The 23,098-nt window shown below is 46.4% G+C and overlaps 1 protein-coding gene across 1 annotated transcript; it reads left to right on the top strand.

The window, feature by feature from the left end:
- The first annotated feature begins 5,842 nt into the window (after positions 1 to 5,842).
- Positions 5,843 to 22,168, top strand: LOC130116398 (serine protease FAM111A-like). Its single transcript, XM_056284314.1, has 5 exons — positions 5,843 to 5,888; positions 6,112 to 6,182; positions 19,929 to 20,003; positions 20,306 to 20,579; positions 20,910 to 22,168. Exons 3-5 carry the CDS (start codon positions 20,001 to 20,003, stop codon positions 22,166 to 22,168), a joined length of 1,536 nt encoding a protein of 511 aa, XP_056140289.1. The 5' UTR covers positions 5,843 to 5,888; positions 6,112 to 6,182; positions 19,929 to 20,000.
- Positions 22,169 to 23,098: the final 930 nt, after the last annotated feature.

Below are 23,098 nucleotides of genomic sequence, written 5' to 3'. Positions count from 1 at the left end.
TGCGGGCAGGTGGGGCAGAGGTTTGGCTGTTCGGTTGTAGTATGCCTGCTGGCGCTGTTGACATACCTCTCTCCTTTTGTGAACATCCTCCTGACTGGCGATCTGTGGCTGCAGGTGTTTTGCTGTTGATGGGAGAATGGACCGCAGCCTCCGACTCATCAGTAGCTGTGCCGGTGATTTCAGGTTGTCCACCGGTGTGTTGCGATACTCCAGTAAGCTCATGTAGGGGTCTTTGTTCTCAGCTTTGGCTTTGTCCAGGATGCGTTTGGCTGTCTGGACAGTCTTCTCGGAGAGGCCGTTGCTCTGTGGGTAGTGGGGGCTTGTGGTGGTGTGTGAGAAACCCCATGTCTGTGAGAAGTTGCGGAACTCACCAGAGCTGTAGCACGGACCGTTGTCGCTGATGATAGTCTCGGGGATTCCGTGTCGAGCCATTGCTGCTTTCAGCTTCATGATGACGGCAGATGAGGTGCAGCTGTAAAGTCTTTCTAGCTCGAAGAATCTGGAGTAGTAGTCCACAGTGACTATGAAGTCCTGTGAGTTCCATGTGAATAGGTCTGTGCCTATCACTTGCCACGGCCGCTCGGGTATGGCGTGTGACATCATTGGTTCCTTTGCATTTGCGCTGCGCCGTTCTTGGCATATGCTGCAGTCTGCTACCGCATCCTCGATCTGTTTCCCCATGCCAGGCCAGAACAGTAAGTCTCTTGCTCGGCATTTGCTTTTTTCCACGCCAAGGTGGCTGGCATGGATGCGCTGTATCATGTCCTTGCGAAGCTTTTGGGGGACAATGATTCTCTCACCTTTGAACAGGATACCGTCCATTTCTGAGATTTCTGCTCTGTGGTTCCAGTATTCCTGGATGCTGAGCGGGCAGTTTTTCTTTGTGTCTGGCCAGCCAGTGAGTGTGGCTCGTCTGAGTGCGGTGAGCTGTGGATCTTGCGCTGTTTCCTGCTTGATTTCTGTGAGTCTTGTGTCGCTCACAGGGATGTTGCTGAGGACTGTGTGCACTTGGGCCTCCATCCCTTCCTGTAGGTCACTGTCGTGGTGTTCTATTGACTTGCGTGACAGTGTGTCGGCCACCGGTATGTCCTTACCGGGGCGGTGGATGATTTGGATGTCGTATTTTTGGAGCGCCAGGATCATCCGTTGCAGCCGGGGTGGTGCTGCTGCCAGTGGCTTTTTTAGTATTGCCTCCAGAGGCTTGTGGTCTGACTCCACAATCACTTTTCGTCCATACATGTACTCGTGGAACCTCTTGCAGCCGAAGACCACAGCGTAGAGCTCCTTCTCTATCTGTGCGTAGTTTTCTTCAGTGCTGTTGAGTGACTTGGACGCATAGGCAATTGGTTTGCCATCTTGGAGCATGACAGCCCCAAGGCCACTTTTGGATGCATCCACTTGGAGTCGCAGCTCTTTCTGCGGGTCGAAATATGAGAGTACTGGACCTGGGTGCTGTGTAATGAGATTCTTCATCTCTTGGAACGCCTTGTCGTGGACTGCATCCCACACAAACTCACTGTCCTGTTTCAGAAGCTGTCTGAGGGGTGAGTTTATCTGTGAGAGGTGTGGAGCAAATCTGGCGAGGTAGTTGATCATGCCGAGGACTGTCTCCAGCTCTGCTTTGTTCTGTGGGGGTTGCATGTCCTTGACCGCCTTCACCTTGTGTGGGTCTGGTTTGATGCCTTCGTGTGAGAGCGTGTGGCCGAAGTAGCTTACCTCGGACACGCATATGTGACACTTGTCGGGGTTGAGCCTCACCCCTCGCTCCCTTGTGCGCTTCAGCATCGCTCTGAGACGCTGGTCATGTTCCTCTTTAGTCTTGCCGAACACTAGTATATCGTCCACTATGGCCGTCACACCGTCCAATCCTTCATATGTTTCATCCACGCGTCTCTGGAACTCGTCTTGAGCGGACACGATTCCGAATGGCAGTCTGAGGAAACGATACCTGCCAAACACTGTGTTAAATGTCGTCAACATTGAGGATTCAGTGCTCAGTTTGATGGCCCAATAGCCTGACCGCGCGTCTAACACGCTAAAGTACTCAGCTCCAGCAAGCTTTGTGGTGGCGTCCTCCAGCGTGGGGAGGGGGTAGTGAGGTCGTTGTATCACTTTGTTAAGAGCTCTGGGGTCTAAACACACTCTAAGTTTGCCTGTCTTTGGCTTCTCAACAATGACGAGTGCGTTCACCCATTCTGTGGGTTCTGTTACCTTACAGATTATGCCGCCTTTCTCCATGCTGTCAAGCTCGTCCCTCAGTTTGCTGCGTAGGGCGATGGGGATTCTGCGTGGCGGGCAGACAACCGGCGTTGCATCTGGTGTGACGCGGAAGGTGCACTCGCCTGGGAACTCTCCTATTCCCTGGAAAACATCTGCATACTCATCCATTATGCTCTGTGATGTGACATTGTTTTCCTTGCTCACAGCCATCACTATTTTTACCAAGTTTAGGTCACGGCATGTTTTCATTGCCATGACTGGTGGGGCGTTTGTGTCAATGACGTAAAAGTCCAGCATCATTGCATTGTCTCTGTACTTACATTTGAGTTTGCATGTGCCTTTCACGCTCAGCGCGCCTCCTCCATATTCAGTGAGTCTGTGTATTGCTGGTTTCAGTGTCACATTTTTGAACAGCGCCTGGAACAGGTTGGTGGGAATAGTATTGGCCTGTGCCCCAGTGTCTAGTTTAAACTTTACCTTCTGTGGAGGTGTGCCAATTCCAACCTCTACGTAAGCCTGCTCGTTGCTTTTTCCGTTGTTCTCTATTGAGATGCAGTCTATGTACAGCTCTGTCTGTTCTCCCACAGCGGTGCTCTCCACTGTAATGTTGTCGAAGTACAGTTCTTCCTGCTCTCTGTCAGTGGTGTACTCTTCTGGGTTCTCTCCGACGGCATGTACTGTGCCGCGGTAGTACTTTGTCTGTCCCTGGGAGCTAGACTTGCATACTTTAGCAAAATGATTGAGCTTCTTGCATTTAATGCATTGTTTACCCTTAGCTGGGCAAGTGGCTTTAGCGCCGTGTAGCCCTCCACAATAGCTACACGCCCTGGCGGCGGTGCTAACGTCCCTTTGTCTGAAGTTAGCGTTAGCTGCTTTGGGTGCGTTCGGTTTGTAAGTCTTTCTGCCTATTGCGTGCACCGTTTCATGTGTGCTGCCCTGGCCCATAAACGTTAGCTGTTGCTTTGCTAGCTCGTGTGAGCGGGCTACATCTATGGCCTTTTCTAGCGTTAGCTCAGCTCCCTGGCTAAGTAGCTTTTCTCTCACTCTGGGTGAGTTGGTGGCAAACACGATGCGGTCCCTGACCATCTCGTCGGCATTTGGGTAGCCACAGTCTTTGACTAGGAGCTTTAGCTCAGTTACAAATCGTTCGAAGGATTCACTCTCTCCCTGCATCTTTTCATGAAATTTATATCTGGCATAAATCGGGTTTGCTTTGGGGGTGATGTACTCAGTGTACTTATCGTAGTACGTTTCTAGCTTCTTGGCTTGTTCTCCGCTGAGTGTCCAAGTGTTGTGCACATCGCGCCCTTTTTCCCCTATCCAGAGCAGGAGGTAGCTGCATTTCTCCTCTTCGTTCTTCCCGCGCAGGGGGCCCGTGAACATTAGCTCCGTTGTTTGTCGAAATCGTCTCCATGCTTCAGGTAAGTTCGCCGATTCCCAGTCCATCCGTGGAGCTGGAACGCCGTACGAATCCATATTGGGTATTTAAACTCCGCTACTCTGACACCATGTAATGATCTGTGCCCTCTGGCTATGTTAACTTATAACATTAATAAAGCAAGGACGACTTCTCTCGTGCTGGGTGTTTATTCACCGACCGGATTCCCCGACGTTGTTACGTACATCACGTGACTTTGTTGTGGCGCTACGGAAAGCCGTAAGGGACATTAGCAAATCAAATATTACTAGCAAATATTACACTCTGCACCACACGTTAACACTGATATCCACAAACACACATGCTACCGTGCGCAGCCTGAACACAACTGTCTGTGAACTGAACAAACTAACGCTGCGCTCGTGCACGCACACGCACTGGAAGGAACGTTGCACCGCTGTGCATTCCGTGCATACGCCCGCACACATCAGCGCCCAGTGAACTGAACTGAACGGGACTGCACAGCAACGGCGCTGGTACACACGCACACGCGAAACACACACCACACTATTGACGGAGCAACACGGTCATTCAGACTGATACAGCAGACGTGTTCAGCCATTGCTGAATAATCGTTTAATCAGAAAGAAGTGTTTTACTTACCTGTTATTGCTGAAGCCAAATGCTTTTAGCGTGATGTAACCCTTTATGGAAACCGTGATTTTGAGTGACGTGTCATTTGAATGTTAAATGCCTGTCTAGATGTAATCTGTATTCTAAAGGAAGTTTCCTCTGGCCTGTTTAAAAGGAGCCATTTCAGTTGTCATAATAGGGCTACATTATGGGATGTTTGTTTCTCACGGTTAAATGGAAAGGGTATGGTTCATTAATGGTCAATGGTAAGGATACTGTATGGATTTCATTCATGGGTTTTCGTATTAGTGGCCAAGTGTTTAAATGAAGTCATACTGTTACCAAGTTTTATTTTAATAATTTTCCCAAATGCCCTGTGTTTATTATAAAGTAAACATCAGAGAGAAAAGGCTGCAATTTTTCTATTTAATTTACCAGTGTATTGGGGTACTTACCTGGGGGTAGGGGCGCTTCACCTGTTTAGCTAGATCTTTGTAAAGTAGGGGGGTGGTATCAGGTCAGTTCGGTACTTACCTTGCACACACTTCAGTCGGCCCCTTAGGACTCTATAAGTACCCTGGAGGCTACTTTACACAGTCTAAGAAGCTACCGTTGGTCCAGGCTGCTAAACAGCGCACCACTTGTTCACTCACCTGAATATTGAAGCCGTAAGCATTGGGTGTGGAGGACCTAGATCCTGTCCCACTCAGTCCTCCCCAGATTAAGCACTTTGTTACCCCTACAAGGCGGCGGCAATAATTCCGACCGTCACATCAAGAAATACCTGTTGTTGGTCGTCTGCCCTGAAATTGCACTGGGGCGCAAAAGAACTTGAGCCACCTCGATTGTGACACTTACAAAAGTACAGACGGTTAACAGCGAAGTCCCTGCTCTACTGGTTGGCTAAAATAACCATACATGATTCGACGCAGAAGAGCCGTTTAACATGCTTTATTCGCAGTTGACCCACAACTATTATTGATTTATATGTGTTAAATGTTACTTGACTTTTATTAAGTGATGATTGGAGGGTAAGCGCCATGCCAGACACAGATGTGTAATATTGGATCGTTTTCCTCAATAAATAAATGATCAGGTATAATATTTTTGTTTAATTGGGTTCTCTTTATCTACTTTTAGGACTTGTGTGAAAATCTGATGATGTGTTGGGTCGTGTTTATGTAGAAAAATCCAAAGGGTTCACAAACTTTCAAGCACCACTGCAATTATATGTAGCCTACGTGTTTGAAATAACATTGAACATTTCAACATATTTTAATCATATTTCAATATTGTACAGCTGTACCAAAATAATAAACTTTATGAAACCAAAATAATAACCGGGTTACACCAGCTTCTCCAGAAACGGCGTCCATCTGAAGCGCAGTGCGCGCCTCGACAAAAACTCAAGAGGCGCGAAAGACGAGATCTGTGCGCACGTGAGGGGCACAGATCTCGCGCCTCTTTTCTGCTTTGGGCGGCAGGACGGCCCACCAGTCTAGGTTATTTGCCTATTTAAATATGCAAATTAAAAAAACGCAATGTCAATCTGCATAAAATGAGTCATTTCCCGCTTGCGCCCACGCGCCGGGATACTATAAGGCGAGCAAGCTTCAGTCTGTGGTCTGTGCAGCACATCGGCGCGTGAGTTTCAACGGTGAGTGGCTTTTTTTTTTTTTTGTGGCGGCAGTTAAGTTTGAATGCACATTGAGCTTGATTTCTAAGAATTTGCAGATACTTGTCACTAAATTTAATGCACATTTTATCCACGTTTAATTGAATGCAATATCAACTGAAAATCCACAAACCTGTTTGTAATCCTCCGCGACGTGTCAGTGATGTTTCCGTTCTGTCTCTTCTTATTTGACTAAAAACGAAAGCCAGCGGCCAAGGCAGACAGGTGGATAGAGTCTTCGCCCTTTTCCCCCTTCGATCGTGAAGTCCTTTGAGGGTAAGTGTACCTTAAATCCCATTTATTAAGCAACATAACTGGATATAGGGTACATACATACATATATGCATACATAGTTGGTTTCATTCATAACTGAACGTTTCTTTATAGTCAATGTTTCCCCTTTACTGGAAAGCAGTTCAGGTGCTCTGAGTCATGACAGGAATTTGAGCAAGCGCCCTGAAATGATCAGATGTAAGAATCAGAAATAGTTTCTTCATGTGTCTTGGTGCATGCTCAATAATCCAATCAAAGAAGGTTGAATCAGTTCATCTGGATACAGCGTTTATTGACACATACGTTTAATCATTCTGGAGTGATGGACTGACATTGAAAGAGCAGTTTTGCACAAAGTTTAGGCTAATCCGTTGTTTGTTTCATGTAAGATGCTATTTGTTTGTGCTGGGCAAAATTAATGAACCAATCATGTTTGAGTCAATCGTTTTCCACTTCAGTATAAACTGGGTCTCAAGGGGTGCATACTGAACGATAGTAAAACAGTAAACTTACATAGGCCTACTGAATGGACTGACTTGACTTGTACTGCTGCATTCTGCGATACGACAAAGCTTGAATGTATGAAACAGCAGTCAACAAGTCATATCTAAAGTTGACAACATGTTTGGCAAACAGAATATGCTAATGCCTTTCAGACTTTTACCTGTAAAATACTATTTCTACACCAGCCTAGTAATTTTGTCTACAAAAAATAATTGTGTTGTTTGACTGGCACATTATTGAAAAAATATAATCTTAGATAAAATAAAGGACAAGACTTTTGAAAAAGATTTTTTAATCACTTTGACTTTATTAGTTTACAAAATGGTTAAAATGTAAATAATGTCTTTAATATTGTAAAGCATACTGTGGCGAACGTAGAAGTAACGGCAAAGGTAACTTTGCAGCCCCTTTATTGAACTCACGCAGAAACAAGAACTTACGGAAATGTGACACAATACATGGGGGTCATCTACTCGAACAACAAAGATGTTCAGGGTTTCAGTACCAAGGTTACACAACACAACAGAATGAAAACTACAATTACACCACAACAAATAGTAAACACATAAAACACTTACAAAACATTTAATAACAACTGACAATCTGCACGCAGTGCCTGATGGGTAAAACAGGACAATTGGCACAATTCTGACGGGGTAGCGACTTCGCTACGTTACCCTTTCCAGCGTGTCGCCTGTCCTCAGCCGACAACAAAGTCCCTATAGCGAAGGGGAAGTCGTCTCCGCCGCCGCGGGGGCACGGGTCCCTGTTCCCCACTGTCTGTCCGGTTGGTAGGGCCTGTGGGTGTAGGAGGGACCGTCCCGGGTGGGCTAAACTGATCTACAGGTTCTTCAGCCAAGGGGCGGTAAGGTGCCAAACGGTCCCGGTGCAGAACTACCACCCGCCCCCGGACACACAGTTTCACCCGGTACACAACATCCGAAAGCTGCTCCAACACCTCACAGGGCCCCACCCACTGGCTGGCGAGCTTGGGGGAGACTCCTCTCTTCCGAGTTGGGTTGAAGACCCACACCTTTGCTCCTGGGGTGAAGGAGCGGCCCTGACAACGAGTGTCATATGCCCGCTTTTGTTTTGCACCTGCCTGTCCCTGATGCTGCCAAGCAAACTCATGTGCCTCGGCCAGATGTTGTTGGAGGTCCCGCAGGTACTCGAAACCGGGTATCTTGGGAAGGTCAGTACCCGGGGGCGTGCCAAAGGCTAAGTCCACAGGGGTCCGCAGTTCTCTCCCGAACATGAGCGCGGCCGGTGTACACCCAGTACTTTCTTGTACTGCCGACCGGTACGCCCACAGGACCAGGGGTAGATGACAGTACCAGTCTCGCTGGTGCCGTGAGGTGACAATAGCGAGTTGTGTTGTGAGTGTTCGATTGAACCTCTCCACCAGTCCGTTGCTCTGGGGGTTGAGGGGCGTTGTTCTGGTTTTCTTCACCCCCATGCGTTGTAACACCTCAGCGAATGCCTGTGCCTCGAAGTTCCGCCCCTGATCGCTGTGTATTTCTTCGGGTGCGCCGAACTGACAGAACATCTCACACACCAGCCGCTCGGCTGTAGTGGCAGCGCTCTGGTCTGGGACCGCATACGCCTCAGGCCATTTGGTAAAGTAGCCCATGGCCACAAGGACGTACCGGTTTCCGTTGTCTGTGGTGGGAAATGGGCCAAGAAAGTCCACACCGACCCGTTCCATGGGGGCCCCCACCTGATATTGTTGTAGAGGGGCATGGGAGCGTCTGGTTGGTCCTTTCTTGGCAGTGCAGGCATCACAACAGTGCACAAAAAGTTCAGTGTCATGCCTGCATCCGGCCCAGTAGAACCGTTGGCGCAGTTTGTTCAACGTCTTTGCCACCCCATAGTGACCTGCCCCCACCGAGCCGTGGGCCGCCTGTAGCACTCGTTGGCGCCAGTCCTTGGGCACCAGTAACTGCCACACACTTCTTCCCCGGCGCTTGCCAGACCCGGTACAACAGTCCATCACGCCGGGCCAAGGTGGCCCACTGGGAAAAGTAGGCCTTGGTCTCCACCGACATGGCAGAGACAGCTTGCCAGTGGGGGCGTGCCTTGGTGTCGACCCACTGTCCCACCCTGGCCAGGGTGGGCTCACTATCCTGCGCTGTTTGCCACTCCTGCTTGTCCATTGCCATCAGCCACGCCTCCTCTGGCTCAACCTGCTGCGTAGTGGACACTTGGATGATTGCTCTGTCTCGCTCCTCTTGGCGCTCACAATGTCTGCAATCCTTGCAGGGACGACGGGAGAGGGCATCTGCATTGCTGTGCGGGCGCCCAGCTCGGTGCTGGGTCTCGAAGTCGTAGCTCTGCAGCTCCTCAATCCACCTAGCCACCTGGCCTTCGGGCTCCTTAAAGCTGAGCAGCCAGATCAGGGCCGCTGCGACCACCGCCAGGAGCTCGCGTTGTGTAATGCAGTAATTGCATTCAGGGCGGCTCAAGACACGACTGTAGTAAGCCACCACTCTCTCTCCCCCAGCAACTTCCTGAGACAGGACGGCCCCCAGCCCCACATTGCTGGCGTCTGTGTCCACGATGAAGCGGCACTTAGGATCAGGAAGGGCCAGGATGGGTGTAGTGATCAAGGCGGTGCGGAGCCAGGCAAAGGCGGCTGCACAATTGTTGTACCAGTGGAACTCCCGTCCCTTCTCGGTGAGACGGTGTATGGGACTGGCAATGGAGGCAAAGTTGCGGACAAAACGTCGGTGGTAGGAGATGAGCCCCGTGAAGCTGCGCACCTCACTGACGTTTCGCGGAACTGGCCATTTCTCGACCGCCTCCACCTTAGTAGGATCAGGGGCCACGCCCTCTGCCCCCACCACATGGCCCAAAAACTTGGTCTCATGTTGAAGGAGGTTGCATTTCTTGGGGTGCAGGCGCAGGCCCGCCCCCCGAATGACTTGGAAGACCTGACGGAGGTTCTCTAGGGCCAGCTCGAAGTCAGCGGCATGAACCAGAAGGTCATCAAGGTAAACCACGCACCGGTTGCGGGGAATGTGAGCCAGCACCCTCTCCATTAGTCTCTCGAACGTGGCGGGGGCATTGCAGAGACCAAAGGGCATCACACGAAACTGCCAGAGTCCCTGACCGATGGTGAAGGCTGTCTTGGGTCTGGCTTCTGGTGCCAGCTCCACCTGCCAGTAACCGCTCCGTAGGTCAAGTGAGCTGAACCACTGTGACCCTGCGATGTGGTCCAGAGCGTCATCAATGCGGGGGGTAGGAGTCCTTGCGAGTTGCATTGTTCAGCCGACGAAAGTCCACACAGAACCTCCAGGTGTCATCTTTCTTTTTGACCAGGATGGCAGGGGCGGCCCAAAGGCTGTTGGATGGCTCTATCACCCCGGCCGCAGCCATCTCTAGAATCATCTGCTCTGCAGCTTCACGCTTGGCAAGCGCTAACCAGTAGGGTCGCAGTCTAATGGGCGGGGTTGTACAAGTGTCGATTGTGTGCTGCACCAGGTTGGTCTGGGTGCACTCCTCTTCGCGTGCAGCAAAAATCTCAGCGAGACTTCCGGTTATGGCGATGGACTAGGAGGTCGCACATCTCAAGCTCTGCAGCTACCGTGTAAATTAATCCTACAATACTAATCCGAATCTTGTCTAAAGTCACGCAATACGTGTATAAGAGTACCCAGAACTAAAATGTCAGGGAAAAACCCGAAAGAAAAGGCAAAGAGAGAAAAAGAGAAGGAGAAAAGGAAATCGCGACACGAGGAAGAGGCTGAGAAGGTTAGCGACGCCATGCAGGTTGAAAATATGGCTAACGAAGGAGACGACCACGAGGAAGAAGATGACGAAATGTTAGACACGGATAAGAATAGCAACCTAGATATAATGAAAGCCATACAGTCTTTGAAAAGTGGACTTTACAAGAAAATTGATGGAGTGCAAGCGACAATTGCAGATGTAAAGAAACAAATACAGGAATGCATGGGTCGCATGGAACAGGCTGAACAAAGGATTTCTGACGTGGAGGACGACGTTAAGAAGCTAACACCCCGAGTTAGCACGCTGGAAAGCACCGTCAAAAGCCTTACTGACAAAGTGGAGGACTTGGAATGCAGGAGTCGGCGACATAACGTAAGGTTGGTGGGCCTACCGGAGAAAGAAGAGGGCCAGGATGCACCTGCATTTTTGGAGAAGTGGTTGCCGGAGGCTCTGAACATGGATCCGCGGGAGGGCTTGGTAGTGGAGCGGGCTCATGGAATCGGCGCTCCGGTAGACTCTCGCACGGGTCGTCCAAGGACATTGATCATGAGGTTCATGAACTTTAAGGATAGGGAGCGAGTACTAAAGGCAGCCAAAACCAAGGGACAGGTCCTTTACAAGAACACGCCGGTCCGTTTTCACATCGACCTCTCTGCTGGGGTGCACAAGATGCAGCGCGACTACGACCAGGTCCGGAAGAAGCTGAGAGACCGGGGGATCCACAAGCACAGAATCCTCTTTCCAGCCCGGCTCCTGGTAACACACGACGAGAGACCCCACACCTTTCAAACCCCAGCAGAAGTGGAGAGGTTTATTCAATCCCTCGGATAAGGACTGATGCAGTAGGCTATTAAGCTCACTTTATTTTATTTTATTTCCATTTACACGAAAGATGTAGCTACGTGTTCGGGCTGTCGCCATTTTGTTTTTGTTTAGGCTTTATTTGTCTACCTGGACAGTCTGGTTTATAGCTAGACTATTCAGCTTTTGTGGAAGGCACTTAACCCTGAATGAGAGACAATGTCCAAGCACCAGTCGAAATGACATGGGCACATGCAAGTAGGCCTAGGCCTAAGGGACAGAGGGAGTCCTCATCGGTTTATGCGCCTGTCGGAGGAAGGAAGGCCCAATGCATCGCGGACTCTTGTGACCAGGCTACAGACTTTTCCCTCTCCTCGCCTTCCAGTCTGCATGCACGGGTTCCAGGTTTGTGTATGTGTTTGGGTGGTTAATGTTATATATGCCTACATGTTGTAAGCGTTGCACAGTTCATTACTGATATGTGTGATTAGTATTTAGAAAAAGTAAGATAGCGAGCTGGAGCGAAAAGAAAAGGTAGAGAAACTCGTTTTAGCGGTAGTTAAACGTGGGATGGGAGGGGATATCCAGAGTTCCTGGACTTTAGGTTCGTATGGGGTTGTGGGTGGGTTGTTGTGGTTTCATTTTATTATTTATTTTTTCATCAGTGGGTGTGGTTTGTCAAAGTACTTCTTCACTACGGTTCCTAATATAACATACCGGAATCAATGTCAGAGAGTTGCAAGGTACAATTTACTTCGTGGAATTGTAGGGGTTTGATCAAACTCACAAAGGTGAAACAGGTAATGAGCAGGATAAAATCCTTGAAATCAAAAATCGTTTTTTTTACAAGAAACACACATGGTGGATGAGGACGTTCCCAAAATAGCAAGACGATGGCAGGGTCAAGTGTTGTCTGCTCCTTACACCACTCATGCTAGAGGGGTTATGATACTAATTCATAAATCGGTTCCATTACGGGTACAGCATGTAGTTAAAGACCCTGCAGGGAGGTATATTATAGTCCAGGGTAGGTTATTATCTGAAACCTTAACTTTAATAAATGTTTACGGCCCCAATGAAGATGACTCTAAATTCTATAATAGTCTGTTTTTGACTGCTTCAAATCATCCTGGGAAATACATAATAGCTGGTGACTTTAACTGTACGTTAGATCCTTCAAAAGACAGGTCAACTGGTTTAGATGATACCCACAGTAAGTCCAGAAAGACGATACACCATTTTATGAAGGAATTGAATCTGTTTGATGTTTGGAGGCATGGTAAACCGAACGCAGTAGAATATTCCTGCTATTCCGGTACTCATAGAACTCACTCACGCATAGACTACTTTTTGGTTTCAGCGCTACTTGTCTCCAAAATAGATGAATGTCATTATAGTAGTATAGTTCTGTCTGACCACGCTGCAGTATCCTTGACCTATGAAGATAATAACTTAGTGTGCGACCCCCCGAGATGGCGTTTTCAACCCGGGTGGCTTGCGGATCCTACATTCATAGATTTCTTAGATAAGCAGATTGACCTGTATTTTGAATGTAACAAGTCCCAGACTTCTGCTAGCACAAGGTGGGAGGCTTTCAAAGCCTTTATCAGGGGCCAAATCATTTCCTTCACTAGTTCCAAGAAAAAGGCTACACGACTTGAAATGAAGACATTAGATGAGGAAATTAAAAAACTGGAAACAGAAATATATAATAATAGAAATATACCTACAGATGTTCATACAAGACTGCTACTGCTTAGAGCACAGTACAATGAACTGGCAGCTAATAAGGCGGCTGCTGATTTAATGAGACTCAAACAGTCCTACTATGATCAGGGGGAAAAGCCCGGAAAACTTCTAGCATGGCGCATTAAACAACAACAAACAGAAAGGTCTATTAATTGTATTGAAGTCCCAAGTGGTAGAACTATAGTGGACCCGACAGAGATTAATGAAGCCTTTAGAGACTTCTACGGGAAATTATACAGCTCTGAGTGCTCTCCTAATCTGGACACGCAAACACAATTCCTAGACAATCTTAATATTCCTAACATTTCGGAAGAGGAAAGTAGAGTATTAGATCAAGATGTAACTGCATTGGAAATTGCAGAAGCAATTGGGTGTATGCAGGCTGGAAAATCAGCGGGTCCAGATGGCATCCCTATAGACATTTATAAAAAATTTCAAACCAAATTAATACCACCCCTCTTGGAGATGTTTCAGGAATCCTTTGAGAATGGTCTTCTCCCTACATCTATGAGGGGCACCCTAATCACTTTACTCCCAAAACCGGGGAAACCAAATACAAAATGTGAAAATATGCGTCCAATTAGTCTCCTAAATTCTGATACAAAAATACTCTGTAAAATTCTTGCAAGAAGATTGGAGGATCTTCTACCTAGAGTAGTGGGAGAAGACCAGAACGGATTCATTCAAGGGAGACAGGGTTTTCATAACGTTAGACGAGTGCTCAATATTTTATACAGTCAGAGGGAGGCGCCTGACACGGCCTTACTTTCACTTGATGCAGAGAAGGCCTTCGACCGTGTTGAATGGCCTTATCTGTTTGAAGTGTTAACACGATTTGGCCTTGGGGATACATTTATCAAATGGGTAAGATTGCTTTGTACAGGGCTTACTGCAGAAGTTTTGACGAATAGTAAGGTTTCTAAACCTTTTAACATTTGTAGAAGTTGCCCTCAAGGGAGCCCTTTATCGCCTTTACTTTTTATCCTAGCGATAGAACCATTTGCTATAGCGGTGAGGACACACAGCGATATTTATGGAATTCGAGAGGGACATCTGGAGCACAGGGTAGCACTCTTCGCCGATGATGTGATATTAATGCTTAAAAATCTGCATAAATCTATCCCAGCGCTCCTAAGCCTTATTGAATCATTTGGGAAAATATCTGGTTATAAAGTTAATTACTCCAAATCATCTATAATGTTACTGAATGAAACAGAGAGGAAGAATGGTCTTGTTTATGCTTCTACCTTCAACCCAACAGACACATTTACATATCTGGGAATAAAAATTGTCCCTGAGGTGAATAAGATTGCTCAGTCAAATTATGAGCCCATCCTGGACGCTAGTATTGCTTCGATAGAGCGTTGGACATCCTTACCTATTTCAATGATCGGCAGGATTAATATCCTAAAGATGAATATACTTCCCAAATTTCTTTATTTGTTCCAGAATATCCCCCTACCCCCTCCTTCATCTTTGTTCACGAAAATCAAGAAACTGTTTACCAACTTTATTTGGCAAAATAAACATCCTAGATTACGTCTATCTTTACTTTATCTACCATATGATCGAGGAGGCCTGAAATGTCCAAATATCCAATGGTATTACTGGGCATCACAATTAAGGTCGATTATGTTTTACTTCTCATCTGGAAGTCCCCCAGCTTGGATTGATCTGGAAGCCTGCTCTGTTAAACCGGGCTTACCATTGCACCTGTATTTGTATTCAGCAGACCGTAAATATCTGAAGAAAAATACAGACAACCCTATAATATTGAATATGATTGATGTTTGGTTCGATGCTTGTAAGTATTTGAATATAAATATGTCCCGGTCACGCTTCAGTCCTATTTGGGGTAATGCCAATTTCAAACCAGGGTAAAATGATAGGGGATTTAAATTATGGGCTGAAAAGGGGTTAAGGAAAGTGCAAGACATGTACAGGGAGGAGGATGAAGTATTCATGTCCTTTGAGGAAATATCTACCAAGTATGACATTCCAAGGAATCATTTTTTCAAATATCTTCAGCTAAGGAGTTTTATATCCTGTCAAAGCCATTCATTAGACATTCCTACCATTTCTATATTAGAAGTTGCAGTCACAAAACACTGTTATGATAAAGGTTTAATTTCAACTATGTATGACTTATTTGTATCTGGATCTGATGAATTATCAGAGACAAAACTGAGATTATGGGAGGGAGATATAGAGGAGGAAATATCTTTAGAAGAATGGAGTGAGGCATGTAAAGAGGCCCAGAGACAGATAGTTAGCAGCAACCTAAAGCTTCTACAGTATAAATGGCTGATGCGTACATATATAGCTCCTGTTAAATTGCACAAGTTTAATGACAATATTCCTGATACCTGTATTAAGTGTAGTGAGGCAAGGGGGACGCTGTTTCACTGTATATGGGAATGTGTGGAAGTGAAAACCTTCTGGCAAGATGTTGTTGATATGATTGATCAAATTTTGTCAAAGAAATTACCATTGAGTCCAAAGCTTTTTATTCTTGGTTTATATCCTACCACCCCACATTTACATAGCAATGAGTTCAGATTTATAGATATGTGTATATTACAAGCAAAACGTGTAATTGCTCTTAATTGGAAAAGTGTTGATGGACCAAGAATTGGTATGTGGGTTAAAGAAATGGCTTCAAACATGTCAATGGAAAAGATAATGTATATTGTTAGACGTAAACAAAGTGTTTTTGATAAAATCTGGGGATTGTTTCTGTACTTCTTAAGACGTAATACTAATGTTGGTAACTTGCTTCATCAAGAACAAGCTCTGGGGGAGTAGAACAACTCTATCTGACTGTTTATATGCGTAAAAGCAACTGGGAAAAAAACCACACCCTCTAATCAGTCTGTGAAAGAAATTATTGTTATTATTATTTTATTTTATTATTTTTATTAATTGAATTTGTATCTTTATTATCTTCTTTAACCCTGCTTTGAATTGTATTACTTGTTATAGGGACAGGGTTATGGGGGGGGGGGTAGGGTGAAAAATGTTTGCTGTACTGTGCTATTACTTGTTTTGATGTAATTTGCAAACAAAATTCAATAAATATATTGCTTTAAAAAAAAAATCTCAGCGAACTGTTGGAGCAGGTCTTTCAGCTGTTGACTCTGCTGAGGTTCCAGCCCTTCACTGTTCCGCTGATACAGATCTTGGATGGCGGCAACAGTGTCCGGCGAGGGTGTCTGAGGAATGGTAGCCTCAATGAGGGTCGTCGTCATTGTTGGGGGCCGGGCAGTGTCGTCATCCCCTCGTTTGGAGGTGGGGGCGGTGGCGGCGGCATGGTGACAGGTGGAGTTGGCTGGATGTGGATACGTCCCACCTTCCTCTCTGGACGGCGCCGGAGGGCCAGGCTCTCTGTGCCAAGGTGAATGGCATTACTCGACACATCGACCAGAGCCCCCCAGCGAGTCAGCAAATCCAGCCCGATGATGCAAGGGTCTTGTATTTCAGCCAACCAAAACTCGTGGGTGGCTGCAACTTTCCCTGCCCGCACCTGCAGTGCTCTCTTTCCCAGCATGCTGGTTAGTTCCCCAGTCACAGTTCTGATTTTAAAGGTGGTGGGCCTCCACTCTGTCTCTGGCAGCACCCCTGGACGCACAATGGAGATGGTGGACCCTGTGTCCACAAGGGCCCAGCAGCAGTGTCCACCAACGGAGCAACAAAGATAGAGACTGTGTGCGTGGCCCACTCTGCCAATCTGGGAAGAGTTCTTAATGGGGGATATGGTCGGTTGGCTGGGTAGCAGTCTCCCCGCGGTGCCACCCCATTCTAGTTTTCCGACTGCGGAGTGCTACGGTGTCGTGGTGCAGGGGCAGGGCAGTCAAGGGCCTTGTGCCCCGCTTCTACACAGCAGTAGCATGGATCACGAGGCGACCAAGGTCTGAAGGGTGGTTGGCGTCGGCCTGGTTGCTTTCGACGTGGTGACGGACAAGCCTGGTGGACGACCCCTCTTTTGACGTCTCCTTCATCTGCGTGGACCTCAGCCTGACGCACTCGGGGTCTTGGTTGGTTGTGTGGGGCCATCACAGCCTCCACCCTCTCTGCCTCTTCCAATGCAGTCTTGAAGGCTGTAGGTGCCATGATGCGGAGGTGCTCCTTCAACCTCTCTGGGGTGAGCCCCTGGATGAAGGCACTCAGGGCTAACTCGTCACGAGCTGCTGGATCAAAGGTGGGGTAGCCACGATGTGCAAAGAAGTGCACATCTGCTGCATAGGTTCCCAGGGTCTCGCCCTCTTGGCGGCGCCGGCGGGCCAGTCGGTCTCGCATGCTGTCAGTAGAGACCCGTTGACCAAAGCGTCGTTCTAAAGCAGCGGCCAGTGTCTCGTAACCCTGCTGTTCTGATGGCATAAGGTCGAGCAATACCTGCAGCGCATTCCCTTCGAGCGCCAGGGTAACATGAGCAGCAGTGTCTTGGGTGCTCCACTGGTTGTGACTTGCTACCAGTTTCACTTGAGCTAGGTATGGCTCCAGGGCTGTGATGCCCGCATACCGTGGGAGCTTGAAGATGCTTGGGGATGGCAGCATCACATTAGCAGGGGGTGCTGGGGTTGTAGTGACGTTGGTCAGCGAAGTGGTGACGGTGACCGGTGACGTAATGGCGGCGGCCGACGGCGACATGGCGGCTGTTGATAGTGGTTGGGCGGCGGCCGTCGCTGGCGATGAGACAACGGCGGTGGAGACAACGGCGTCCGGCGATGACATGGCGTCGGCCGGCGGCGGAATGACGGCTGTTGGTAGTGGGTGGGTGGTGGCCGGCGGTGACATGATCGGCGTTGAAATCAGAGTAGAACGCCTCCAAATCGCTGAACCGGCCGGCCGTGTCGGGTCCTGAAGGACGAGGGGCACTGGCTCCGTCGGCCCTTCCTCCGCGGGACATCTTCCGAGCGGCGATGCTCTCTCCCCGGGAAAGCTCTTTATCCAGACACTCGATGAAGTCCTCAATCTCGCGGAGTTCTACATTGAAGTTTCTTCTTGACGTTGCCATCTTTGATTGGTGGGTATTGGCTGCAATCCCACTTCTGACACCAGTGCAGCGAACGTAGAAGCAACGACAAAGGTAACTTTGCAGCCCCTTTATTGAACTCGCGCAGAAACAAGAACTTACGGAAATGTGACACAATACATGGTGGTCATCTACTCAAACAACAAAGTTGTTCAGGTACCAAGGTTACACAACACAACAGAATGACAACTACAATTACACCACAACAAATAGTAATAACATAAACACATAAAACCACATAAAACATTTAATAACAACTGACAATCTGCACGCAGTGCCTGATGGGTAAAACAGGACAACTGGCACAATTCTGACGGGGTAGCGACTTCGCTACAATACAATGTTCTGATACATAGTTACTGCAGTATAGTATTTTAGTAACATTCAGTAAATATCCAGTCTGCCAATTTAACATTGATCAGACATACACTCACCGGCCACTTTATTAGGCGCACCTGTCCAACTGCTCGTGAACGCAAATTTCTAATCAGCCAATCACATGGCAGCAACTCAATGCATTTAGGCATGTAGACATGGTCAAGACGATCTGCTGCAGTTCAAACCGAGCATCAGAATGGGGAAGAAAGGTGATTTAAGTGACTTTGAACGTGGCATGGTTGTTGGTGCCAGACGGGCTGGTCTGAGTATTTCAGAAACTGCTGATCTACTGGGATTTTCACGCACAACCATCTCTAGGGTTTACAGAGAATGGTCCGAAAAAGAGAAAATATCCAGTGAGCGGCAGTTCTGTGGGCGAAAATGCCTTGTTGATGCCAGAGGTCAGAGGAGAATGGCCAGACTGGTTCGAGCTGATAGAAAGGCAACAGTAACTCAAATAACCACTCATTACAACCGAGGTATGCAGAAGAGCATCTCTGAACGCACAACACGTCGAACCTTGAGGCAGATGGGCTACAGCAGCAGAAGACCACACCGGGTGCCACTCCTGTCAGCTAAGAACAGGAAACTGAGGCTACAATTCGCACAGGCTCACCAAAATTGGACAATAGAAGATTGGAAAAACGTTGCCTGGTCTGATGAGTCTCGATTTCTGCTGCGACATTCGGATGGTAGGGTCAGAATTTGGCGTCAACAACATGAAAGCATGGATCCATCCTGCCTTGTATCAACGGTTCAGGCTGGTGGTGGTGGTGTAATGGTGTGGGGATATTTTCTTGGCACACTTTGGGCCCCTTAGTACCAATTGAGCATCGTGTCAACGCCACAGCCTACCGGAGTATTGTTGCTGACCATGTCCATCCCTTTATGACCACAGTGTTCCCATCTTCTGATGGCTACTTCCAGCAGGATAACGCGCCATGTCATAAAGCTCGAATCATCTCAGACTGGTTTCTTGAACATGACAATGAGTTCACTGTACTCAAATGGCCTCCACAGTCACCAGATCTCAATCCAATAGAGCACCTTTGGGATGTGGTGGACCGGGAGATTCGCATCATGGATGTGCAGCCGACAAATCTGCAGCAACTGCGTGACGCTATCATGTCAATATGGACCAAACTCTCTGAGGAATGTTTCCAGTGCCTTGTTGAATCCATGCCACGAAGGATTAAGGTAGTTCTGAAGGCAAAAGGGGGTCCAACCCGGTACTAGCAAGGTGTACCTAATAAAGTGGCCAGTGAGTGTATATGAGCCCTCTACTGGACCATTTAATCTACCACAGCGGAAACTCAAAATAAATAAAGCCGCATACGTTTGATTCAGTAAGATGTGCACACACATCTTACTGAGTCAAGAAAAGAATCGAACCACGCACCACTACGACTTGTTGCTCTTAGTGGATTGTCAGATTTCAGAGGAAGTAGAGATGAAACACAATAATTTTTATTTGGGGGTTGCCACAATGGTTAAAAAAAGCTATTGAGAGGTGAAAATTAAATACTTTGTCAGGCATCATTTATTTTCTATTACAGATTTCTTCTCAAAACAACAAGACCGACGATCCACAAGCCGAGTCCAGTCAAGCTCTGCATTCGAAATCTGGCATGGTTTGTTGTCCTTTCAGATATTTTAGTACTTTTTCTATAACTACTTGATTGTTGTTTGTCATTTTTTAATCAATGTTATTTAATCAGTTGATCCTTTTAAAAGAGCCCAATCATTGTTACTGCTTTTCACTGTCTTTCGAATGTCTGCCAATGTTTGTTTTCATTTGAATTTTGCCTTGGTTTTTCTCAAGTAGATGGAAATGGTATAGGTTCTAGTAGTTTTTCTATTAAGGAGATGTAATAACATGTGGTGTACTATACAATTAGTTAATTATTTGTAATTTATTCTTTCCCATACTCAGGAACAGAAGCCACATGAAACACATTCCTTTACATTGAAAGTAAATGGTGCGGCTGACTACCTGGTTACCTGCAATAAAGCACAGACTGTCCTGAGCGCACTAGAGACAAACAAGATATTTGCAGAGATGGCTAAAAGGAACCAAAAGAAAGAGCTCGTTATTATAAGAGGCAGGAGAGCTATCAGCACACACTTCCCATGCCATCTTATTGGGGAGGAAGATCTCCTGGAGGTTAAGTACATCAATGCTGCAGTGCAGGGACAGGAGCCAGTTGGTAAAGCCAAACGGAAATGGGGGAAAACACCACCTGATGAAATAGTAACATTCAATGTAACAACAAAAGGAGGTAAAGGTATAATACACAAGGTTATGAATAACTCGAGTCTAAAAAGCAAAATTAAACAAGTTTGTGTGTATGGATACAAAGGGCATAAGTTTAGAAGTGTTCTGAAAATTGATGGCCGTTTTAAAAGTACAATTTTTGAAAGAGACTGCATCCTTTTAGACCTAAAAACTAAAGAGGAAGTCGAAATGTCCACACTTGTCGATGTCTTTGATGGTAGGAATTTCAAGGTCGTATTACGTGGGAAATTTGCTGTTGCAGACAGTCAGTCTAGTCTGGAGGAAGAGACCACACCATGTGAGCCTCCTGGATCTCCCTCTGATGGTAACAAAGATTCTCCAAAAGCGTCCACCTCAAGTGAGATGCGAAATACAGACAGGCCAGAGGAGAAAGCTAGTACCTCTCAGGCTCAGCTGTCTTGTCTCATGATATCAAGTGCTGAAAACTCGCTAAATTTACCACGTGCACCAGTTAAACATGTGAAAAGTCGAGGAGTCACTGGGTCTTCAGTTATCCAAACACCCCGTAAAGACTTTGGAAAGAATGGGGAGACTTGCTTTTACATGAAAACAGTCAAGGAACTGTCGAAGCGAAGTGACTCTGTTTGTCAGTTGAGAGTAAATTACCATCCAATTGGGAGTGGTTTTCTCCTTTTTGAAAGGTACATTCTAACAAATGGCCACGTCATTGCCGAGTGTTGCGACCAAAGTAGCTGGGAGCTGCATAAAGAGATTACCGTCACCTTCTCTTTTGAAAGTCTGGCCGAAAAATACGAGGCAGAGTCAGTGAGAAAGGTTGTTGCCTTTCAAGAATTTACTGATGTTTCAGGCTACCGCCGTGATTGGGCTTTGCTGGAGCTTTACCGTGACCAGCCAGGGCATTTGGGATTGTTAGAATACTTTGATTATGTTCCTCCATCAGGGGCTATCTGTATCATTGGGTACCCCGGGGAAGGAGTAAAAAAGATGGACCCATGCTATGTTGTTCCATATGCTCTCCGAGCTGATGTTATAAAGAATAAGTGTCAGCAGGTATACGGGTCACGTTTCACTGAAAGATTATTTGATTTCGACGAGGAACTTCGAAAATTAAGGGACAATAAGAAGCTTTTGCTTTATGAAACATGTTTTTATGAGGGGGCATCCGGCTCACCTGTTTTTGATAAGGACGGCAATGTCATTGCAATACATTCAGGAGGTTATTCCAGAGATGGCAAAAACAAAAAAAATATTAGGATCATTGAATATGCCCATCCTTTGTCTCTGATCATTGAACAAATTATTTTCCACTTACTGGAAAGACGTAATTATGATGTGTTGAAGAAATTCCTCTGTTGCTTTCCTCAATATTCTCCCCAATCGGGGAGAATGGCAAAGAATTTGAGGAATATGCTGCAAGGCAGGACTCTCAAAATCTTAATGGATGCTGATAATCCAATGATCAGAGAGGATGAGATTTTGCAGCGTTTCTTTCAATTCATCTGTCAACCAGAGGAAGCTACATCCATGGATATTGAGTAGATGTGCCCACTGAGAGTCTGTTTACCATGCCAGTGAGCTGCAACAGATAAAGATATGTTGCTGATGAAGAGCTAAACGCTTTAATTACTGTGTGACTGATTACATTCAGTTTTTCATATCCAGGCAACTCCCAAATGACTGTGGACCCAAATTATGATGCAGAGAATTAAAATGTGCACTCTCTACTCTCTCTCTATATATATATAGACATATATGTCTATATATTTTTATTCATAATGTTTTAGCATGAACGGTTTCGTAGTGGTGGTAACCTTGACATGTTTAAAGGTTTTAATAATTCACTATGAAAGTCGACCATTTTTATATCCCCTATGAAACTACCCAAACCAGTAGTGATGCAGGGGGCAGGATTTTTTTTGTTTTTCTGTTTTTATTTTACCAGTGACAGCAGAGAGAGACAGGAAAGGCAGGAAAAGACAGTTTTACATACAGGTATGTGTGGGTTACTTATATAATTTTAACTTTGTGTTATTTAGTTGTGCTCTTGAATTAGCAACAAGTTGAACGGTGGTTGACATGGATTGATAACAAAGATGGAATGGTGATAAAAGTTTTCTGTATATCGGAGTCTGCCATCTCTAAGACAGTTTGTGTACTTTGAGTGTCTTCATTAATTTCATTTCTTTTTCCATCTTTTACATTTTGAATTGTTATTGCTTATTTTCACACTGGGGAAACAGGAATTTAGGAGTGCAACTGTATTCAATGTCCAGCTAGCAAAGGAATATGAGCTTCTTTTTGTTTTTGCTTTTTTTTATCAGCAGCGAGAGATGGTAATCAAGATTTTGTATTTTGTATTTTGATTACTGTAATACACTGTCAATACCAAACACATTTTGGCCTGGGCATTGAACTTCTCTCTTTGCCTGTATATCTTCTGTGTTGACATAACAACCTGCTCCAGTGGTG

This window comes from Lampris incognitus, chromosome 8 (genome assembly GCF_029633865.1).
Source record: "Lampris incognitus isolate fLamInc1 chromosome 8, fLamInc1.hap2, whole genome shotgun sequence".
Lineage (NCBI taxonomy): Eukaryota > Metazoa > Chordata > Actinopteri > Lampriformes > Lampridae > Lampris > Lampris incognitus.
Note: the sequence above shows the minus strand (reverse complement) of the source record. Positions and strands in the feature narration are given on the sequence as shown.

Coding starts and splice junctions, on each gene's coding strand:
- LOC130116398 (XM_056284314.1), top strand. Junction 20,580..20,909: donor GCAGGGACAGGAGCCAGTTG/GTAAAGCCAAAC, acceptor TTGCTGTTGCAG/ACAGTCAGTCTAGTCTGGAG.